Source organism: Falco rusticolus, chromosome 4, assembly GCF_015220075.1.
Source record: "Falco rusticolus isolate bFalRus1 chromosome 4, bFalRus1.pri, whole genome shotgun sequence".
NCBI classification, from domain to species: Eukaryota; Metazoa; Chordata; class Aves; order Falconiformes; family Falconidae; genus Falco; species Falco rusticolus.
The window spans coordinates 7686554-7708885 of record NC_051190.1 but is presented as its reverse complement, the minus strand read 5'-3'; the positions used below and the strand labels follow the sequence as shown (position 1 = coordinate 7708885).

Here is a 22332-nt window from a genome sequence, read left to right as displayed (position 1 = left end):
GCGGTCCTGCTTCCACGAGGGTCCTGCTCACCGGGAGTCCCACTCCCCAGGGTCTGGCTGCCCGAGGTCCCATTCCCCGGGGTCCCGCTTCCCGAGGTCCGGATCCCCGGAGCCCCATTGCCCAAGGTCCCGCTTCCCGGGATCCCGGTGCCCTGGTCAGTTTCCCGCGGGCGGCACCGTGCGTGGGAGCGCAGCGCCCCCTGGCGGCCGCAAAGCGCTGCCCCCCGCGTGTGCGTGTCCCCGTGTCCCCGCGCCTGTGTCCCGGCTGTCCCCTGTCTGTCTGTGTGTGTGTGTGTGTGTGTGTGTCCATCTGTCCCCGTGGGTGCGTGGGACCATCCGTACGCCCACGCTGTCCCCATGTGCATCTGTGCATGCATGTGCATGGACCCTGTGCGTCCGCGTGTCCTTGCTGTCCCCACGTACACCCGTGCACCCACATGCACGTGTGTCCCTCTGTCCGTGCTGTCCTAGGACGCTGCGTGCCAGGTGCCAGCCTGCGTGCCAGCTCCTTGCACACCCAGTGACGCCCGAGACCTGGGCACGTTCACATCTTTATTCTCGCTGCCAGAGATGTTGCCGGCCGGCCTCCTGGCCAGCACAGACATCCACCCCACGGATAATTTAAAAGCGTCACCCCCCTGGCACAGCACAGGGGTGGCCAGGCTGAGGCAGGGGTGCCAGGGGCTGCTGCCACGGTGAGGGTCCACAGCAGTTCCCTTCAGTGGCAGCGGGTCACACCCCCCCCCGCCCCATACAGATATGTACATTATACAGAGCTACCCAGAGCAACACAACACGTTAAAAAAGATCTACTCTTATATACAGTATTTATAAAAAGCATCCCAGCCTCCACCACCCCAGTAAAAAAATACGTCTTTTATGTACTTTGCTGCAAGGCAGCACCACCCCCCCACCCCCCCATGCTCCCACCCTGCCAGGCTGCCCCCCCACACTGGGAGGGGAGCTGGGGGGTGGGAGAGCCACTCTCTGGGTTTTGGCGTGGCGTGGGGCATCGCAGCAGGATGGATGGATGGGCGGTTAGGAGAGGGCTGTGGAGTCTGGGTGCTGGCCTCAGGTGCCAGGCAAGCAGGGCCAGCTTGAACTGGGGTCTGCCCATCACCCTGGCATCTGGGCACACGGGTAGGGGGGTGGCTCCAGAGCCTTGAGTTGGACGCCGATGAGCGCTGCCCCCAGCATCCCCCCCCCCCCCCCCCCCCCGCACTCCTGACCTGCACCCCTCGGCAGCGCCAGGTCCTGGGCAGCCAAACCAAAGCATGGGCAGGATGCCAGCGGGCACCAAGCCCCTGCAGGCGTGCCACCTCCCCACGGTGGTGCAGCCTGTCCCCAAGTATGGCCTGGGGGTCACCAGGGTCCCATCCACAGGCACCAGGAGCCAACTGTTCCCCAAGCAGGCTCAAAAGCAGTAGGCTGGGTACCACCAACCATGGCAGCAGGACCACACTTGCCAGTGGGGACTGGGGTGCCCCCGTGATGCTGGGGTGGCATCTCTCTGGGGAGCAGGGCATGGCAGGAGGAGAGGATGGGTGGCTTGGGGATGGGTCCTGGCATGGGTCCCCACTGAACTCCAGCCCCTGGAGGGGCCCAGGATACTGCCCCAGTCCTCAGCCCCTGTGGTGGGCAGTGGCCCGCACCCTTGGCAGTGCCTGTTGCTGGTGGCTCTGGGTGCACAGAGATGAGCTCCACCTGACAGCCAGCTCCTGGTGAGGTAGGGCAGTGTTATTCTCCCCATTTTACAGATGGGGAAACTGAGGCGCGAAGCAGGAAGGGTACCTGCTGGAGCGGGGGTGGGGGGCACAGCACCTGCCCTGGGCTTGCTGCCCCACCCCGAGCACAGGTCTGGGGGTCCCCGTGCCTGCCATGGCTCATGCCCCCTCACCACCACCACCACGGGTGATGGCAGCGATGGCGGAAGGTCCCCAGAGAAGCCTGGTGGGGCCATGGTGTGGGAGCTGAGCCCAGGGCCGGCTCTCCCTGGGGCACCGGTAGGTGGGGGGGAGGTTGGCATGGGCACCCGGTGCTGGCTAGTGGCTGCCGCCGCTCTTCCCTCCCCCTGTGGCCCAGTCGATGATGATGAAGCTCAAACTCATGATCATGAAGATCACCCCAAGGAGGGCAAAGCAGGCAGCCTGTGGGGACAAGGAAGTGGGTCAGGGATGGCCAGGTCCACGAGGTCCCCAGTCCAGCCCTAGGACCCCCATCCCTGTCCCCATCTCTGCCCGCCCCTGCCATGCTTACCAAGATTTTGGGGGTGGAGCGCAGCGGCTCCTTGTCCTTGGGCATGATGCGGATGTAGAAGATGGCGGGGAAGATGAAGATGAGGCAGGGAGCAGAGGTGGCACCTGGAGCAGACAGGGACAGAGCGGGCAAGGGGCCCCCGTCCCGCAGCTCAGCTCTGCCAGCCCCGCTGCCAGGCCAGGTCCTGTCCCCCTCTGCCCCCCCACGCCAGCCCTGGCAAAGCCTTCCAGGAACCTGGGGACACCGTGTCCTGGCACCATCCCCACACCCCTCCCCGCAGCCAGGGCCTTGGCACCGAGCCAGGTGCTGAGCAGGGGGAGCCTGGCTTGGGGGATCAAGGGAAGTGCCCAGGAGAGAAGCAAGCAGTGGCCGGCAGTGCAGCATCACGCTGCAGGAACCAGCCTGCTGCAACACGGATGGGGGGCACCCCATATGCCACCTGGTCCCAGCATGTTGAGAAGGGGAAACTGAAGCACGGGGGTTCAGGCAGAGCACCAGGCAGGGGTTGAGGCTGATGTGCTGCCTGCAACACGTAGCACCCAGGGCAGGACAGGAGTGGGGCACTGTCACGCACCAATCATGCCAAAGATGCCAAGGATGGAGGGGGCAAAGATGACCAAGAGGTTGATGAAGGTCAGCAGGACCACGGCGATGGTGACATGGCGGATCCAGCTAAAGTCTTTCCCTTGGAACAGCATCTGCTGGATGGCCCGGCGCACCTGGGGACAGGGACAGGGTGTCATACATCATCCTTGGAGTCAGGCCCCATCCCAACCCCTGTCCCTGCAGTCCTGCTCATCCCCATCTCCTCTGTCCCAGCCCTGACACTGATGCCCCACTGGTCCCTGTTGTCCCTTCCCCTGCCCCAGCCCTGTCCCCATGGCTGTGCTGGTCTCTCTCACCCCTTCCCCTGCCCCAGCCCTGTCCCCATGGCACCACTGGTCCCTGTCACCGCTTCCCAGCCGTGTCCCCATGGCCCTGCTGGTCTCCATCACCCATGCCCCAGCCCTGTCCCTGACACTCACCTGGTCCTACTCCCCAATCCCTGCTGCCCCGCTGATCCCTGCTATCCTGTTCCCAGGTTTCAGCCCATCGCTGCCTCAGTTTCCCCTCTCAAAGCCTCAACCCAAAGCCCTGTGGCAGCCAGGGGTGGTGGCATCATCTGGCATCCCCACAGGGCCACTCACCGGGAAGAGGACAATGGGGACGGTGAGGGTGACAGCCGTCAGCACGGCCACCCGCACACACAGGATGAGCACATCGAAGGGGTCCACCTTGTTGTACGTGTGCAGCAGCTCTGACTCCACCCGGCCTGTGGGCACCGGCGGGGAGCCACTGGGTGAGTCCCATCACTGCCACCCCGGTGCCAGCATGCCGGTAGGGTGCCCAGCCCCCTCCCCAAGGGCTCACCATAGAACGTGAGGTATCCAAAAAGGGCAGCCAAGAAGTACATGAGGTACATGACCATGATGGAGATGTTGGAGATGCACTGCATTTTCTTCTTGGAGGGACTGCAGGAGATGGTGAGCTCAGCATGGCCCCCACAGGCCAGCCCACCCTGTGGCAACCCCTGGCACCAAGGACCCACCCATCAAGGAGGGGTGATGCCAGAGCACCCTGGGGTGCACAGGGGCTCTGTTCCCCTTCCTGGGCTGCGTGGTGGGTCAGATCACCCATCATCATCCACCCACCCTGGGTCATAACACCCACCTTCCAGGGGTGATATCACCCACTACCAGCCAGCCACCCACCCACCCCAGGCTGTATCACCCACCTCCTGGGACTGACACCACCCATCCCAGGTCCTACCACCCGCCACCCACCCAGGGTCATATCGCTCACCTCCCCATGATGCCCTGGCGCAGGTCCCACACCCAGACGGCACTGCCTTTGGGTGGGTGCCAGAAGCCCACCCCTCCCCATGGGTGCCCCCACCCAGGACTCACTCCTTCAGCTCTGTGTAGATGGGCAGGACCTCAGGGTGGCAGACGAAGGCAAAGGCCATGATGGGGATGGTGTATGCTGTCTGCATGAGAGGAGGGTGGCTGAGTGCCAGGGGCCCAGCTGGCAGGTGCTGTCAGGGCCAGGACCACCCACTTTCATAGGGTGCACAGGGTGGGGGCTCATCCGGAGCCCTAGGGGTGCATCCAAGGTCCCTACCTGGGAGTTCAGGGTGAAGAAGCTGGGGTTGCAAGTGCCCTGCTCAGGGGCCTGGAGGACAGTGTAGCCGTTCTGGTAGTCGCTGGTGCTGATGGCAGTGGCATTGAGGCTGCCCGTGAGGTTCCCCTCCTGCTCAGGGAGTGGGCAGGGGATCTGGAACTTCTTGTAGATGACCTGGGGGGAAAGATGGACATGGGGAGGGGCAGCACCAGCACCCCCCAGCACCAGCTGCCCAAGCCAACACCGCACCCGGCAGGAGGGTGCCCCTGCAGGGACCCCTCCATGGGTCACCCTTTGCCAGCAGTGCCCCACAGTGATGCTGGTCCCACAGTGATGCTGGACCCCCAGCCTGCCCCTGCAAGGGTGGGCAGCGGGGCAGAGCAGGGCAGTGGCACGTGGAGGGCCCACACACACAGTTCCCCCCAGCACCCTCTCCCTTCCCCTTTCCCCAGCGCTTGGCTTCTTCAGCCAAAAATAACCCAGCAGTGTGACAGCACCACAGCATCTCTGCAGCCCCGAGCACCCACTGTCCCTGCTGTCACCACAGCACACAGCCCAGCCACGCGCCAGCAGAGCCACGCACCCCAGCAGAAGGGATGCTTGGCACCCCAAGCTGCCAGCATGTGCCAGCAGGTGCTCACCGAGATGAGGAAGAAGACCATACAGCTGAGGGAGAAGCCGCTAGCGTAGCCAAGGTAGCCTGGGGAGGGAGGAGAGCAGCTGGTGGGTCCAGGCAGGACCCTTGTGCTGGATGGGTGCCCCCTCCTTGCCCACCACCCCCAGGCTGACACCGTGACCCCACAGGAATCCCGGACTGTCAGACCCCAGGGCTGCAGGTGGCATCCCCCTGACTTACCGAGCTGCTTCATGAGAGCCAGGGGCAGGATAATGGTGACAGAAACCAGGATCACCAGGTAGTTCCCGTTCATGTACCAGTCCCTGAAAGCAGAGGGACTGCTCACTGCCCTGCTCTGCTGGGGCACAGGAGGCACAGGAAGCCATTGGTGGGGGGCTGTCTGCCATCTGTGGGGATCCCAGATCTGGCAGCCCCAAGGATGCTGGCAGCTTTGCTGTGCTAGCGTCCCTGGGGACCCCTGAGGCCAGTGTCCCTGGGGGCAATTGAGCTGGGGTCCTGCCTACCCCCATAGTAGTGCAACCCCAAGGGTTACAGCTGCTGTGGGGAAGGCTGAGAACTGCTGTTCTCAGCACATATTTGCCTGTGGGCAGCCCAGGGTACCAGCATCTGTGAGGGGACTCAGCCAGGTCCTCAACACCCCAGGTGGAGAGAGCTGCCCCTGGCTGCCCACAGGGCAGGACCCCTGCCCAGCCCTGGTCCTACATGTGGTCAAACACCTCAGAGCAGTTGGGGTTGAGCCTGGTTGGGATGCCCAGTCCAGGACTGGTGGAGGTCCCAGTGGCAGCTCTGCCCAGCTCTCACCCCCCATGGCTCTGGTGGGGATGCAGGTATGGGGTGGGGATGCGGGGACCCATTCCCAACCAGAGTTCCCATCCCCCACCCCACAGCCCTGGGCTCTACTCAAGGAGGAAAGCCTGATCCCAAGGGGATGTGAGGAGCAGGGATTGGAAGTTCAGCCCAGTTTAATCCCACCCAGGGGCTTATTCAGCACTGACAGTTATCAAAAATAGTAGTGGCTTAATGGCAGTAAATCCCTGCCATGGGCTGCACAGCTGGAGCCGAAGCTCTGGCACCTGCCCGAGGAAGGCACACAGGCAGCGTGGGCAGGAGGCACTCACGTGGTCTTCTCCTCCAGGTTGAGGAAGGTCTGGATGACAAGAGGCACTTCGGATTTGACGATGTATAGGTAGCTGGACATGGCTGTGGGGCAGAGCGAGGTCATGCTGCGTCAGCATGCTCCAGTCCCATCCCTTGTCCCCAGCCCCACTCCTCACCTCCGATGTTCTGCAGCGTGATGGCGATGGCTGCAGCCAGCTTCCCTGGCGTGCCAAAGGCTCGGTAGCCCAGCTGCTCATAGGCACGGATGCCTGCAGGACAGGGAGTGGTGGCAGGGTGAAAGTCAGGAGGGGATCCCCTGGCACAGCCCCACTGAGGACCCGACACTCACCCACGATGCCCGAGGACTTGAGCAGCAGGTGGATGGAGTAGCTGGAGAGCAGGGCCACTGCCGTCAGGAGGAAGCTGCGGGAGGACAGCGCCGTCACCAGCAAGTCACAGCACCAGGCTCGGACACAGCCGTAGGGCAAATCCCACACAGGCAGGCTCTGCCTGCAGGCAGCCATCCTGGCAGGTCACCCGGCCCCTCGCCTCGGCACCGGCTGGGTGCTCACAGGGTGGATGGGCCACAGGCCCAAGGGCAGCCGGCACCTGCGTCCTTTGGGCCACGTGGGGAAATCTGGTCTTGTATGAAGGAAGTCAAGCCTTCCTCCTCCTCCCCAGTGGGGCACAGCGCCTGGCAGGGGCAGACAGGCTCATGCTAGGGACGGGCATTGCTCAGGCAGTGGGACACCAGTCCCTGCACCACCCCAAGCCAGGGACCCCTTTTATGTCTGCACCCCTAGGACCCACCGATGCCCTTGGAGAGGCGCCCCCCAGCGCCCCTCACCCAAGCCCCCATGGGCGCACCACACTCACAGGAAGAGGATGATGCCGGTGTTGGCCATGGCGTAGGCCAGTCCCAGGATGCCGCTGCCCATGATGGCGTTGCTCAGGTTGAAGACAGACATCCCGAAAGATGTCTTCCCTTCGAACTGTGCACACAAGACACAGCAGGGATGGGACGCTCCGGTCACACCAGGAGCTACCCCCATCCCACAACCACAGTGCCCATGCTGATACTCACATCGGTGAAGTGCGTCTGCTTCTTGTCAGTGCCGTGGGGCAGGAACTCCTCCATCTCTGCTGCACTGGACTGGTTCTCCTCAAACCTGGGCACCGGAGGGGGTGGGGTGAGGCCAAAGTAGACACAAGGGCCACCATGCCCCCCCCCCTCCATGCCCAGGTATTGCAAGGGCAGGGAGCAGCTGGCAGGACCCCCCAAGCCCCTGGCACCTCCACTTATCCTGGGGCCCCTACCTGTTGCCTGCCAGCGAGGGGACAGTGGAGGCGGTGAGCGCAGTCGTGTGCTTCCCATTGGGCACCAGCTCCACCATCTCAGCCTGGAGGGGCACGTCTGTGGCATCCATGGCGAGGAGGTGGCTGGGCTCACTGCAGGCTCTCCTTGGGCTCTGCAAGAGGGGGGCAACAGGGGTCTGGAGACGGGCTGCCCTTGGGATCCACAAGTCCCGCATCCACCAGGGATGCTAGAGTCAGGCACAGCACCAGCGCTGATGCCATCGCAAGGACAGGCTGGACTTCTCCCTTCTGCTCGCTTGGCACACAACGTCCCACAGAGCTTGCCCCGGCTCCAACAGCTCCACGAGGGTCCCCAGGTGGAACTGTCCCCTCGCTCAGCCAGCCATGCCACAGCCCACCCATCCCGCAGCCCACCCCACAGAGCTGCTCCGCTCCCTTGCACGCAGCACTGCAGTAGCCCAGCCCCAAAGCCTCCATCCACAACGCCTGCCCACCTCCACTACCCTGCCTGCAGCAATCAGCTCCGTGCCTCAGTTTCCCCTCTCAGAGGTGGGTGCCGACAGGCGAGTGGGGGTGTTTGGGAGGGCAGCTGGGGACGGGGTGGGGAGCTCAGGGTCCCCCCAGCCACCACCGTTACTTAAAGCCTTGTGGTACTGCCCGGCGCAAAAGGCTCACCCGCATCCCGCCGCCCAGGGCCAGTGCTGCCAAGGTGCCAAGGCAGGGGTCTTGGGGGCACGTCAGGGCTGGACAAACGGAGCAGGAAAGAGCGCGGGGCCAGGAGACAGCTCCTTGGCAGGGGAAGGCAGCCAGGCTGCCGAGCGCGGGACGCCTTGGCACACCACACAAAGCTGCCTCTGTGCAAGCCCCAGCCCTCCCCGCCCCGCTGGGAAACGGCACAGGGTGGCTTTCTGGGGCAGGCTGGCAGCTGGGCAGGGTCACCCACCACCCTGAGGGTCTGGGGTCCTGTCCGGCTGGCTGGGGTGCTCCATACTGGGGCCATCTCTGGCCAAGGGATAATGCCACCCAGCCCAGGGTGATGGCTGGCTGGGATGCAGCGCGGTCCCCAACCCCAGGGAGGATGCTGGTGCCCTGTCACTGGATCCCTGTGGGGTTAAAAGGGGACATGCCCATCTTTCTTCTAGGGGATCAGTGGCCCTGGGGACCAGGCAAGCCTTCCTGTGGCACTGCTGGAGCACGGAGATGACAGGGACAGCAGCCCCCACAGCACGCAAGGGAAGGATGTCACAGCAGGGTGTGGGCGTCAGCACCTCCGGACTCCTGAGCTGCTGCCCTGCCTGTCCCTGCCCATTCAGGCCACAGAGGAGACCTGGCGGGGTCATCCCAGGCCACGCACTGGCTGCCAGCACTGCTGGGGAGGGGGGGCCAAGCCCCTAAGGCTGGCCTAGGGTAGGGGGCACAAGGCTGGGCCACCCTGCCTGCGACACCCAGCCTGGTGGGGAAACTGAGGCAGGGCACAGGCCAGCGAGGACCAGAGCAGGGAGGCTCAGCTGTGCAGGGGGGAAGAGAGGGAAGCACAGGGCGGGCGCTGGGTGATGATTTATCCCCTCCACTAGGCCTCTGCTTGGGCCAGATCCAGGCATGAACATGGCTGCCAGCACGTCCAAACACCACCGTTAACTCTGCGCCTTCCCGCCACCATGGGCAGGCATTGCCAAGCCCACCACTCCCAGTGCCGGGCTGGAGGGGGACCACCAGGTCCCCGGTGCTCCATCACCTCCCTGATGCCCACCAGCACTGCTGGGCTGCCCACAGGCACAGGCTTCGCTGCCTCCCACCAGCAGCAGGCAGGAGCTGCCCCGCTCCCCCTGCCCGCTCCCCCACGGGCGCCAGGGAGGCTGGGCGCTCTCCTCTGCAGCCCCTTTCTTCTCCCAGGTTATAATTACACCTCGCCGGACGGCTCAGGAAATACCAGCTTCTTCCCCCGAGCGCCTCTCGGAATAGCAAGCGGCACGGCCAGGCTCATTCTGCATGCACCGGGCTTAGCACTGCCACCCAGACGCTTCCTCCCGCCGGGCAGCCCCGGCACAGCCCTGGCACAGCCCCGGCACAGCCCTGGCACAGCCCCGGCACCGCTCACCGCCACCTCCCCAGCCAGCCCCGGCCTTTGCCCCTCGGCCAGGGTCTCCCAGAGGCAGTGGCCAGGGAAGAGGGGGGAGATGAAAGGGGAGGGATCAGGAGACGCTTCGATCGGGCAGAGCGTGCCCTGCCTGCCGCTGTTTGCCTTGCGATAAGGCCAGGCAGAACAGCAAATACATGGAGCGGTGGACGGCCCCCGGTTGGGGGGGGTGGCGTGTGTCCCCCCAGGGCTAGGGGGTGGCAGGCTCACCCCTGTCCCTGTGCACCCACCTCAGCCGGGGATGCTCCACTCCAGGCAAAAAGCATCTCCCAGGGATCTCACCCCATGGTATGCGCATCCCCGCCACACAGACGGGGTGTTGCCATCCTGGCTGCCGCCTTGGGCAGCCCATGTGCTCTTCCAAGGGCTGCTCCTGCTGTCCCACTGCTCAGTGACACCAGGGCCATCATCCACCCCAACAGTGCTCCGGCACAGCCAGGCAGCCCGCGCCGGGCCCCGGTGCTGTCCCGCAGCCCCCCCGCGGGGAACGGCAAGCCGTATGCGTGGGGCGGCACGTACCCTCCCCGCCGGCCACGTCTGCGCACCAGGGGAGGCTACATTTGGTCTCTCACACCACGTCCCGGCCAGCACAGATGCCTGCTCCGCCTCACCGAGATGGGGACACGTGTATGGGGCAGCAGGGCTCCCAAATCCCTTTCCCTGGCAGGCAGCCAGGCAGCCCTGGGCTTGCCCCAGCCCCCCTGTCAGCCTTCCTCGGGGGCCAGGACACCATGGTGGGGGATGTGGTCCTGGAAGGGGCTGCATCCCTCTGCCCAGCATCTCGCTTCCACTCAGACTTTATTTCAAAGGTGGAAAAACCCAGCTGGGAGCAAGGCACAGCCAGGAACAGGGCGGGCTGGGGCAGGAGAGCTCGGTCGGCAATACCAGAGGAATGTGTCGGAGGTCCATCACACCTGGCAGCATGGTGAGGAGGGCACATATCACCCTGGGAAAGCCAGACACTCGCACTATGCTGGTTCCCCTGGTCAAGCCTCAGCACAGCACAGTCCCTGCTGGGGCACGCCATGCCGGTGGGAGTACAGCACGCTGCCTGCCAGCCCTGCCTGCGCCACACAGTGCCAGCCTGGGATGCAACGACCTGCCATGTGCCCGCAGCCCGCGACTCTCACCCATGAGGGACAAAGGCACCGGGTCTCCCTGGCTGTGGGTGGGTGTTCCCCCAAGCCAGGGACCCCTGCCGGCCAGAGACCCCCCTCTCTATCTCCTCTCCCTCTGCAGATGAATCCCAGCTAATCCACCCCAGCTGGGACAGTGGGACTATTCCGGGTGGTAATCCGGCTTTAATGCCAAGCCTGCCACAGCTGCCGGCCTGCGTGCTCACAGCCAGGTACTCCACTGCCGCCGGTGTATGCTGGGGGGCAGGCAGAAAGGCCCCCCTGTCGGTGCCTGCCTGCCCAGGTGGCTGTTCGGGTTTCCACAAAGCTGGGCACACAGAGGTCTCATGTTCCCTGGGGCTTCGCTGGTGACATAGCCCTCCCAGAGGGACAGGCGGCATGGTCAAGCAGGCAGAGATGCCAGCTGTCCCCCCCCACCACTGCCATCGGCCCCCAGACCTGGGGGTACCCGCAGCACCGCTGCTGGGCACAGGGTGACCTCCAACCTGGGGTCCCTGGTGAGCCCCCAGAACCACCATAGGCACACAGGCAGGGCTGGGGCAACAGCCCAAATCTCGGGGGTCCCCGGGCATCACCTCCCCAGGGAGGCTGGCTCCAGCAGGGCAGACACACAGTGGGGACCCCCCCACACCTCTCGTTGACCCTCCACAGAGAATCCCCTCCCCGGGTGGCCCTGGGAGCCTGAGCACTGGGAGCCGAGCCAGCCCAACCCTGCAGGAGCAGGGCCTGCCCTTCCCCCCGAGCGCACGCAGGCATGGCTTTCCCCCTGACCTGCCTTCCTAAAATTAGCACCCCAAACCTGTTTTTAAATCTACGGCATTTCTCTCTCCTCCACCTCACAGCCAAGCAAAGGCAGTGCCATTGTCCCACCTCCCCGGGAGCAGTGGGCACCCAGAAGGGCAGATCTGGCTGCCCAGGGGCATGGCCAGGCACCTCACCTTTGGGGTGAGGGTTCTGAGGTGCACCCCCATGCGCATGGGGACACCATCAGCCGTGGGGAGGCTTACCTGGAGGCAATTTGCCCACTGCATGGCTGGAGAGCCCCTCTGGGTAGCCCCACTGTAGACCCTCCCCAAACAGACCTGCTGGAGACCCTCATTAGATAGCCCCACCAGAGACCTTCACCAGATAGCCTCCCAGATGATCATGCCAGTCAGCCCTGCTCACGGTCCCAGCACAAGCTGGGCAGCACGCTCACTGCTCCTGGGCTCATCTAGACCTGGGGCAACCTGGGGTTTCAGCCCCAAATACTGCACCACGACTCAGCCTCAGGCTAGGTGATGCCCATGGCACTACAGCCAGGGCAGAATTGGCAGTGGCAACAAGAAGCAAGCGGTTCTTGAAGACACTGTCCCAGCTAGCAGGGCTCCAGGGGCACCAACACCTACCCCAGCAGCTCCAGGCCATCCCTGCCATGCCATGCAGCGAGCAGCATCCACCCAGGATCTTCCTTCAAACAGCACAAGCGGCACCCATGTCCTCAGGGACAGCTCTGCCCAAGCACAGGGATGTGCCCACAGGCAGAGTGTGCCAGCAGCTGGGCTGGCTTGTGGCCACCCCAGCACCATCCCACAGCAGTGGATGTGCTTGGGTCTGGGACATACTGGGGAGGGGAAGGCACTGCAGGGAAGGGGGTGGCAGAGCTAAACATCACAGGGGGGCCATGGGGAGGGTTTTCTAGTGCCGGAGCCATGGCACAGCTCAGCCATGGCAATCCCCTGCCAGCCATATGCCCCAGGATGGGGCCATAGGAGGATCAAGTGGCTGCAGCACAGGTGCCAGCCACCCCCATCGCACCAGGTCCTCCTGCATCCAAGCGCCAGTACCAAGGAGAGCTGGGGAGAACAGTGGGGAAACAGAGGCCAGGCAAGGGGAGCCGTGCACAGCATCGGGACAGCCCAGGCTGACACAACTCAGTGTGGAAGGAAGGGGTTGAGCCCATGTGGGACAAGGTCAGGCAGCAGAGGCAGCTGGCAGCGTGGGGACAGGGTAGGCACAGCATGAGGCTAGTGGCACCCAGCGTGGCTCTGGGGGAAGCCAGGTGTAAACGGCAGCTTGAGCCCAAACAGCTGGCTCTAGGCTAAATGTTGGATTTTGCTTTAAACTTAAAGCCAATGCACTGCCCATCAGGACCTCAGGGCCACCCAGGGAGCATGGTGGCACTGTGGTGGTGACCGATGGGCAGGTACTGTCTGAAAAAATGGTTGTGTTTTCTATCACAGCTCTGGAGTGTGTTTTGCCTTGGAAGTGAGACGCTTTCCAGGAGTTCCCACTCCCTAAAACACACCTGGCCTTGGTGGGATGACACTGAGGGGTCAATGGCAAAAAATCCAAACTGTCATTTGCTGCCGGCAGCACCAAGGACATCAGGAGGGACCAGCCTCAGCTGCACCCTCGTATGCCCCCGGCACCCCCAACATAGTACCCTGTCCCAGCCTGGGGCCAAGACCTGCCCAAGCCCCGTGGGACCACTGCCACCCCTGGCCTTGCAGCTCTAGCCATTGGGCCACCCCACCAGCCTGGCATCTGCTCCCCAGCCCGGGGATGGCAGGACCAGGCTGGCTGTCCCCCTGCTGGCACGGGGAACCCAGCCAGCCCCAAACCTGCGTCAGCAGCCAGGGAGGTGCGCAGTGCCCGAGACCCACACGGTGAGAGAGGCTGGGGGCATGGGGGGCCCATCCTGTCCCCAATCCACCTCTGTTTTCTCAAGGGCTGCATTTCCAAAGGAGCCCGTGGGATCCCACTCCTTCCCCCCGTCTCCACGTGCCAAGGAAAATAGGCTCTGCCGGTGCCTGTTTGTTTGCCGTGGCTGCAGCCCTGGCGTGTGATTACAGCTGCAGCGCGGTCGGGCGCTGCGGGGCCCTTTGCACCTCGGCCAGGCTCCCCCACAGCGCCAGCACCCCCCCCATGCCACCCCTGGGTGGGCCAGAGTGCCCCCACCGCCCCCCCAAGTATCACTGGCCACCAGAGCCCAGTCATGCCAGTGCTCAGTCTCCAGGGGACAGGGCAGTGTCATGGGGCATGGATGGCTTTCTGTGGGGTGCCCCCATGAAGCCAGGAGGCAAGAGCGTGCCCGTGGCCGGCAGCAGGGACCAGGCAGGTCTAATGGCTCAACTTGGGCGTGATCCAACCACCAGTGGAAAATTCCCCATCTCCTCTGTGGCAGCTCAGCGCGGCCATGCCCTCCACAGTCAGCCGCGGCTCAGCCCTGCACGGGGGCTCTGCCTTCCCTCCATCCCACCTGCTGGGGACTTGCTAGGTCCCCTGGTCACCTGTGCCACCACATAGCCAGCCCCAGCATGGAGAACCCACGGCCAGCAGCCACCTGCCATGCCTCAGGGCACTACCTTTGGGGTAGATGTCTCTCCGGCAGGACATTTGCAAGCCGCTTCAGGCAGCGCAAGCCACCACACCGCTGGCATGGGACACGCGTGGCCAGTGGGAACGCAATGTGCCGCCTGCCTTTCCACACCGCTGTCCCGGCCAGCCAGACTCTATAAATACCCCGGCCCGGGGAAGCACGGCACGCACAGCCCGGCCAAGCCCCGGCAGCACCGCGACCGCCAGCATCGCTCTCCCTGGCTGTGCCCCCCGCCGCGCTCCGCTCCTCGCCCCAGCACCCTGACACCCGATCCTGCCCGCGCACACTTCCAGCCTTAAGAAACATATGTCGTTCCCACGGGCAATTAAAAATTAAAAGTGGAAAAAAGGGACAGAAAAAGGGGGTCTGGAGGTTGGTGTTATTTTTATCAGCAAAGCAGGCGGCGATGCCGAACCCCCCCCCGGCACCGCGCCGCGGGAGGAGCTTTGCTGGGTGCTGGGGTGGAAAGGCGGCGGGGCGGGGGGGCCTCTGCCTTCCCTCTGCCCTCGCAGGATTTTTTACCCACCCGTGGGAGGCTTTAAGCAGCTGGAGAGGCAAGCGGCAGCAGAAAAGCAAAGCAAACAGCCCCCGGGCACCGCCACCTGCCAGGGCTGTCGGAGCCCCCGAGCCCTCCCAGGGCTGCCGGGGGCGGGGGGGGGGGGGGGGGCTTGCCCGCCTCCGGGAGGAGGAGGAGGGCAGCGGGGCACGGTGGGGGGAAAACGGGGCCGGGCGGGGGGTTAGGGCGGGCTGCGGGGGGGACCAAGGGGAGGCGAGGGCTCCGAAGCCCCGGCAGCCTTCAGCCACGGAGTTTCCCGAAGGAGAAGGCAAAAAGCACGGGGGTGCGTGCAACTGGGGAGACTGGGAGGGACTGGAGAGGACTTACCTGCCCCCCTCTCCGGCGGTGCCTCTGCTTCGGGCTGGGGCGAGCAGCCCCGGTAGCCGGTGCCGCGGATTAGACTATCCTACGGCCGTAATCCCGGCCGAGCCGGAGATTAAACCGGAGCCGGGCCCGCCCCCAGCGCGGCGGCTCCCAATCTCCGCGCCGCCGGGGCAGCGTCAGGGGCAGCGCCGGGGAGGGACCGGCCGGGGGGAGAGCAGCCGGCCCCCGCCCCGGCCCCGGCCCCGCCTCGCCCCGGCCCCAGCCGCTGTCACCGCCCCCGCCGGGCATCGCTCTCCCGCTGGGAATCACCGACGCACCGGGCATCAGTGTCCCACCCGGCATCGGTGTCCCACCGGGCATGGACGCCCCGCCAGGTACTGGCCCCCGCAGCACCCGGGGGCTGCTGCCGGAGCCCGGCCGCTGGCTGGGGTTTCTCCCCTCTCGGGGGGAGCAGAGTCACCCGACAGCTGGGGAGGGTCCCCCCAACACCCCCCAACCAGGCTCTCCCCCCGGCCTGCCAAGCTCAAGTCGCTACCACGTTAAGGCAGCCCGGCCCGGGGTGCCAGCTGCCCCCGCAGGGGCTGTCCGGGTACCTCAGAACACTGGGAGAAAACAATCCGTGTGGGATCATCCCAGTGTGACCCAGAGTGGGGGGGACAGTCCAGTCCCCTCCTCTCGTCTCCATCAAACTTCCCCACTTGAGCTGAAACACCTCTTTTTTCTTGGAGACACAACTTAGGCATCTATCCCCACAAAAATGCCCCAAAGAAGAAATTTCTTCTTCCAAGAGCATCTCACACACTGCAGGGAGAGCCAGCAGCTCCTGGCCAGCCATCAGCATGTCCCTGTGGGTTCCCTGCCCTTTCCCAAGGGCTGTCACCCCCAAACCACCTCCTGCTCCTCTGCCCTGCCTGGCTTTAACTTCAGAGTAAATCTCTGGGGCTCGGTGCACCCTCCTCCCCGTTAGAGCCGCAAGCCCTGCACAGCCACTGCACGTTAGCAGGACGGCTCCGCGCGTTGCTGGGAGCCTTTATTTGTGTTACGCATATCTTTCATAAATCCTTGCGAAGCCTCGGGTGGCCTGGGATGGAAATAACACCAACGGCCGGCAGTGAGCGTCGCCATCGGGCTGGGAGGAGGAAAATCTCCCCTCGGCAGCACCCTCTCGCCTGGGACGTTAAATGTTCAATGGCAGCTCTGCTCTCGCGCTCCCAGCAATCCTGCGGCTCCTGTTACTGCCGCTCTCCGTTGGCTGGAGACATCCATTAACTAATTTCTAATAACAGCAGCATGCGTAAGTTCTGAACCAGCGCTGGCTGGCATGCTGGGGGACCGGAGGCAGCCAGGTTTGGCAGCTTGGTAGGAGGGGGTGGGGGGTCAGAGGGAGGGAGTCAGAGACACCCAGGGCCATGGGCATGGCTGGGCTTCAGCCATCCACTTAACCCTTCCCCTGCCCTGGCGAAGGTGGGCGCCAGCCATGTGGCACCAGCAAGGAGATGTCCCAAGAATGGGTGGCAACCCACCTCGCCACCCATTGTAAAAGGAGTCTGAGAGCTGCCACCCTGTAAGAAAACACAGCGCGGGCAGCTGGGGATGGGGACAGGCAGGGTGGACCCATGGCATGGGGGTGCAGCATGTGCCAGCAGGGTGGTCATGCTGGGGGGCTGGGCTGTGGACAGTGACTCAGAGCCTGGCTGCTCCTTCCCAGCCCTTCCCCTTCTCCTGTTGGCACAAATGAAGCCATGACCCCTTTTTATCACCCCCTGTCTTGTCTGGCATGTGACATCCCTCTATCATTTCCCCCTTTTCAGCTGGGCAGAGGAGATATTCACACCATCCCCACCGTACCTACCTGAAGCTTTGTAGAAAATCAAAGCTATGAGAAGGAGAGGAGGAAAAGGGAGCAAAGACATCCCCAGACCTCCCAGAGCCTGTCCCAGAGGGTCCCCACATCCCACAGCCAGCATGTGGTGGCTCCAGCCCCATGCAGCCAGGCTGGCCATGCACTGGGGAGCCAGCATGGGGACCAGTCCCCTCGTCGCAGCTGGGGCTGCCTAGGAGAGGGGTGGGCTAACACCCTCCTCTCAGCCCCCTGAACCCCCTGGCTGATGGTGCCTCCCCAGCACAGCCCAGGGCCGTTTCACCACTGGCTCTGGTGGTGTCAGGCCTGTGCCTGGGCTCCAGTGCATTGCGAAACTGCAGCCGTGTGGTTTTCTCCGGCCAGCTGGAAAGTTTGACACTGGATTCCCAGATGTGAGGAGCCTTTGGGGGAGCGTGGCACGGCACGGTATGTCCTGACGGCAGCATCCTGCCTCACCAGTGGCAGGGAGCTGAGCACTGTGCCGGCTGTGCTGTGCCACAGCCCTTGCCTGCAGCCCACCCCCATGTGGTTTGCTTTCTTACGAATCCCCCCAGCCAAAAGCTGACCTATTTTTCATCCTTCAGCCACACTCAGAGATAGAGCCGATTAAAGTGAGCCCCCTTAAAACCCCTTGGCCTCGATAGCATCTTGGCATGGGACAAGGCCAGCCAGGACCCAGCCATGAAGGAGTGGGTGCCATGCACAGCCAGGGCATGCTCTCCTTGTCACGCTTGGTTTCCTTACATGGCCTCTGTGCCTGCTGCCTGGCTGCTGCCTGCCACTGCCCACTGTTCCCAGGGTCGAAATGGGAGATGGCAGGAAGATATGGCAGAGATAATGGTTAGATCTGCAACCCAAGCAGTGCCCTGCCCCCGTCACAACCATGTCCTCTCGAGCAAGAAGCCCCCCAGAGCTTGTCCTTGCCAAGAACACACCGGCAGGTGCCTCTGGTCCCCAGCACTAGCCATCCCACAGGCATGGCCCCAGCACCTGTCAGGGGCTCTAAGACCCCAGCTGCCCCCCCGACCCCATCACTGGGGAGCAAGCAAGTCACAAAAGGGGCCAGAAATGCTGGTGGCAGGAGGAGAGGGATGCCTGTGGCCAGTGGCGTGGGCTGGGAGGACTCCAGGGTGACACTTCCCCAAGGCCATGCCCAGGGCAGGAGCCTTCCTCCCCCCAGCCTGTCCCTCTGCAGAAGCCCCCCAAATGCCAGCAGCATGGCACCTGGGCCCAGAGCTGGCAGGGAGCAGCCTGTGGCCCCCTCCCTCGCCCTTGACCATCACCTCCCTCGCAGCACACGCTGTCATGTGGCAGGGCACAACAACAACAAGGACTAATTGGTTAATGTGATTTCAAAACATGATTTGCAATTATAACTTGCCAGAGAGCATTCAATGATCCCGCACATCAGGAGAGTGGGTTTTTCTCCTTCGTTTGTTCCTGGAACCTCGAAACCAATTAACTTTACAGAAGCCAGAAGCAAAGCGCTGCTCAGCAGACCTGAAGGGTGGGTTATCTCTGCACTCAATCGCTTCCCTGCCAAGCGCTACACCAGGAACCAAGGACCTGAGGACAAGCCCAGGGTAACCCCACTGCTTCTCCCCACAGTCCTGTGAGGTTTGGAAGAGGGTCCTGGGACCCCCAGCTCCTGCAGCTCCCACCAGGACACCAGTCCCACACAGGCTCCTCCAGCCATCAAGCACCACAGGTGCTTGGAAGCACTTGAGGGTGGAAGAATGCCCTGAGCTCTAGGAGATGGGAAGAAACTGTTCCTCTTGGAGTAGGGGGACCATCCTCTCTGTCACCTTCAAAAGTGCTGGCAGCAGCCTGCACATCTCTGCCACTCAGGCAGGGCAGCCATGTCCCCGCTGTCCCTGCTGGCAGCACCCACAGCCTCACTGGGGCTAGGGGCTTTGCCTCCATGGGCTTGCCATCCTGCAGCAAGGGCTTAAATGCCTTTAAGGCAATTATGCAAGGACTTAGCAAGGACTTCAATACTTTTAAATGCAACTTAAATGCATTATTAAAGCCAAACAAGCCCAAGCGGCCATGATGCTCCTGAGATGTCCGGCACCCAATGCCCTGCTCTGGGCCAGCTCCTCTGAGTCTTGGCCTGTTTCCCCAGTGCCCCCAGTTACCGAGCTCTGTTGCTTCCTATATCTCACTGGAAAGCCAGGAATAGGGCTGGCAGCATTTTCCTTCAAGCAGGCAAAGAGGTGCTGGGTGGCAGCTGCTGGAGAGACAGATGCTCTGGCAGCTCTCCCTTGGGATGGTGCCAGGGTCCTGCTCTGCTGGGGGACCTGGGCTCACAGGGGGACCCACCAGCCTGCAGGGAACACTCCCATGTGCACAGGGCCTGAGGCTTTCTGGGCTGCGAGCTGCCGACCATCAGCTCCCCGAGTCCGAAGGTCCTCCATCCCACAGGGAGCTCGGCCATCCCACATTGCAGCTACCTCAGCTACCCAAGGACAGGGAGGGAGCTCAGGCAGCTCCCAGAGACTCCAAGAAGGCATGGGGGGCTCATGACAGCGCCAGGCAGCAGGGCTGGGTTGCCCTATGCCCCAAAATCCGCCTGGGCTAGGGCCAGGCCAGACCCCCAGCCAAACCCTGCTGGGACACCAGGTCCACGGCTGAGCCACAGCTGGGCTGGGTGGTTAATGTTTAGCAGAGCAGGAGCAGGGCCCTGGCATGGGGCAGCAGAAGGAAATGTGGGACAGCACTGGGTGGTCCGCAGCACCCAGGGAGGGGGGGTCTCCTGTTCAAGCTCCCCAGCAAGCTGTTACAAGCACAGAGCCGGCTGGGGGAGCCCCAGGGGGGCCGAGGCACACTGCTCAGGGCCTGGGCAGTAGGGCGGCAGATGGCTGGGGAGCTGGGGAGCAGGAAGCGGGGAAGGACCAGGGATGCCTTTTGGCCCAGGCAACTGTAGCATCCTTGTTTAAAGATATAAATAACTGGGCCAAAAATGGAGACGTGGCCACAGCCGTGTCCCTCCTCTCCCTGGGGGGCAGCGGTTGGTCCAGAGCTGACTGAGGAGAAGATAGGGCTTGTGCAGCCCCAGCAAAGCTGCTGTCTGCTCCCACTCCTGGTGGGATGTACCAGTGGGGCTGTGCTGGACCTCCACCCTTGCCAGGGTAACTGGCAGCCCTGGGGCCAGACAGCAGCACAGGGTCCTGCCAGGTGTGATCCAGCCATGAGGAGGAGAGGGGATAAAGGCCCTTTCATGGCCTGCCAGGGCAAGGGATTCAGCAGGAGAAGCACAAAAGGACATGGCAGCGCTCAGGACTGAGGCTGCTGTGTTCCCCAGCATCAGGGTACTCAGCCTCCCACAGCGGTGGAATGCAGGGGGTGCCTGCCCCAGCCAGCGTGCAGCTGGGGAGCACTAGGTTCCGGGGTCCCGGAGGGCACCCCCAGGTCCCCGCTGGCATCACCCAGCTTTGCGCTTGGGTGGGTTGAGCCTGGCACTGTTTCTGGCTGCACAGTGCTGGCATCTTGGCCCCCTCCATGGTTGGGAAAGCCCCAGAGCGGCTGCCCCTCTCCCTCCCCTCTGAGCTGGCTGACAATTGGCTGCCCGAGGGACGCCGGCCTTGATCCGCATCGCTGGCCGTCCCCATAGCTGAGCAAACAGAGAGGAAAACAGCCCCCGCTGGCCCCAGCACGTGGCCAGGCACCTGGCACCCCCCAGCACTCCCATCCTCAGGACCCCCCCCACCAAGCAGAGCTGGCAGTATCACCCTGCCCAGCGCTGCCAGGGGGGTTAACAGTACCAGCCCACCTGCCCCACAGCTGGGAAAGAGCCTGGGGGTTGTGGGTGCTGAGCTGGGAGTTGGGCTGACAGAGCAGGAGCAGGGCTAAGCACCCACCATGCTGGCACAGGAGCTGTGCCAAGGCAGTCAGCACAGCAGGTAAAGTGCTGGGGCGGCCCCGTGACTGCTGGCCCTGGGTGTGGGGCGGTCCCTCCTTGCCCAGTCCAGGGGTCAGCTTGCCCAGTTCAGAGCTGTTTGCTGTGGGGCTGGGCCAGTCCCCGCGGCCTGCGGTCCAGCCTGTTGGGGGCAGGCGGCCAGTGTGCACCAGGGGCACGTGCCCGGGCCCTGCCCAGCTGCCCCACGTGCTTCCCCCACAGCCTGATTCCCCGAAACTCTTCCCCACCAGCAGAGCGTGGTGCTTCATGGAAACCTCCCTGCCCCCTCACGTTGCTTCCCCATCGGAGGGGCACCCCACTTCTGGCAGAGGCTGGGGGGATGGCAAAGGCTGTTTCCCCATCCCATTCTCCCTCTGGACATCCCCTGCCACCCAAAGACCCTGCTGCCTGCTCCCAGGATCCACATCCTGCCTGCAGGCAGCGGCTCCCACCCATCACCAACACCAGGCTCCGCATGGGTGGAATGGGGGATGCTGCCACCAGCAGTGGTGCTCATGGCGGCACCACGGCCAGGGTAGGGCTGGGGGATACGGGCTTCCAGCTGCCCTACCCAGCCCTGTAGCTGCGGCTTGTCCTCAGGGAGGACAGGCCATGGGTGCAGGGCACAGGTGGCTGCTCCAGCTCTGCTGGCTGCGCCAGGAGCACTGCCCGCTCCTTGTCCTGCCGCCGGCAAGGTGAGTGTGCTGCTGTGGCCACAGCCGGCCAGCTGCTCCCAGTTCGCACTGGCTGAAGCGACGGGCACGGGGCTGGTGACCCTGCAGTCCGCCCACGCAGGGACACCACCATCCCATGACTGTGACGGTGTGGGTAGGGGGAACCAGCCCACGTCCTGCAGCCCCCGCAGCCCCGCTGCCAGGCAGGAGCACATGATGCAGCCGGTGATGGCTCTGCCCTGGCATGGCCGTCACTGCCGGGAGAGGGCCAGGGGCACCGGCACCAGAGGGCCCCGCCTGCCCCACAGCGGCACCCGGCTGCCCCACACGAGGCCCAGGCTGCCCCACGTCGGACCCCGGCCGCCTGACGCCACAGCCAGGCTGCGCCGCACCAGGCCCGGCCCCGCCCGGCCCGCGCTCCGGCTGCCCCGCGTCAGGCCCCGGCCGGCTCAGCCCCGCCCCGGCCCGGCCGCGCGGGCCCCGATCGCCCTCTGACGGCAGCCGGCGGCTCGGCCTGGCCTCGGCCCGCCCCGGGCCCGCCCCCTGCCCGCCCCGGGCCCGCCTCCTGCCCGCCCCGGGCCCGCCCCCTGCCCGCCCCGGGCCTGCCCCGGGCCCGCCCGCTCCCCATACCGGGCCTGCCCCGGGCCTGTGCCCTGCTGTGTCCTGCCCGCCCTGGGCCCGCGGCCTGTCTGCACCGGGCCTGCACCCTGCCCGCACTGGGCCTGCACCATGCCTGTACCCTGCCATGCCCTGCACACACCTGGCTGCACCCTGCCCATGGCCCGCCCGCCCCCTACCCTTGCCTTGCCTGCACCCTGCCCACACCTACCCTGCCCCCCGCCTGCGCCTGGCCTGCACCCTGCCTGCCCCCAGCCTGGCCCTGCTGGGGCTCCCCAGGCACCCACCACCCTGCCACA

The 22332-nt window shown here is 64.4% G+C and overlaps 1 protein-coding gene across 3 annotated transcripts; it reads right to left on the bottom strand.

The window, feature by feature from the left end:
• Positions 1-539: 539 nt before the first annotated feature.
• Positions 540-15118, bottom strand: SLC38A3 (solute carrier family 38 member 3). 3 transcript variants are annotated; one of them, XM_037384980.1, is made up of 16 exons: positions 14986-15118; positions 7469-7620; positions 7236-7320; positions 7028-7143; positions 6501-6574; positions 6328-6420; positions 6172-6253; positions 5273-5355; positions 5058-5116; positions 4417-4590; positions 4203-4282; positions 3667-3767; positions 3444-3568; positions 2831-2975; positions 2257-2360; positions 540-2147 (listed from the first exon to the last, which is right to left on the bottom strand). In XM_037384980.1, exons 2-16 carry the CDS (start codon positions 7576-7578, stop codon positions 2043-2045), a joined length of 1536 nt encoding a protein of 511 aa, XP_037240877.1. In that variant the 5' UTR covers positions 7579-7620; positions 14986-15118; the 3' UTR covers positions 540-2042. The 3 variants fall into 3 exon arrangements, with proteins under 3 accessions (XP_037240877.1, XP_037240875.1, XP_037240876.1); XM_037384978.1 differs by lacking the exon at positions 14986-15118 and adding an exon at positions 9836-10005; XM_037384979.1 differs by lacking the exon at positions 14986-15118 and adding an exon at positions 8144-9795.
• Positions 15119-22332: the final 7214 nt, after the last annotated feature.

Excerpts from the sequence above, each read along its gene's own strand:
- SLC38A3 (XM_037384978.1), bottom strand. The coding sequence starts at position 9,871 with ATGCTTTTTGCCTGGAGTGGAGCATCCCCGGCTGAG. Across the intron at positions 5,117-5,272 it reads GGCTCTCATGAAGCAGCTCG|GCTACCTTGGCTACGCTAGC; the intron begins GTAAGTCAGGGG and ends CTCCCTCCCCAG. Across the intron at positions 2,976-3,443 it reads TCCCCATTGTCCTCTTCCCG|GTGCGCCGGGCCATCCAGCA; the intron begins GTGAGTGGCCCT and ends CCCTGTCCCCAG.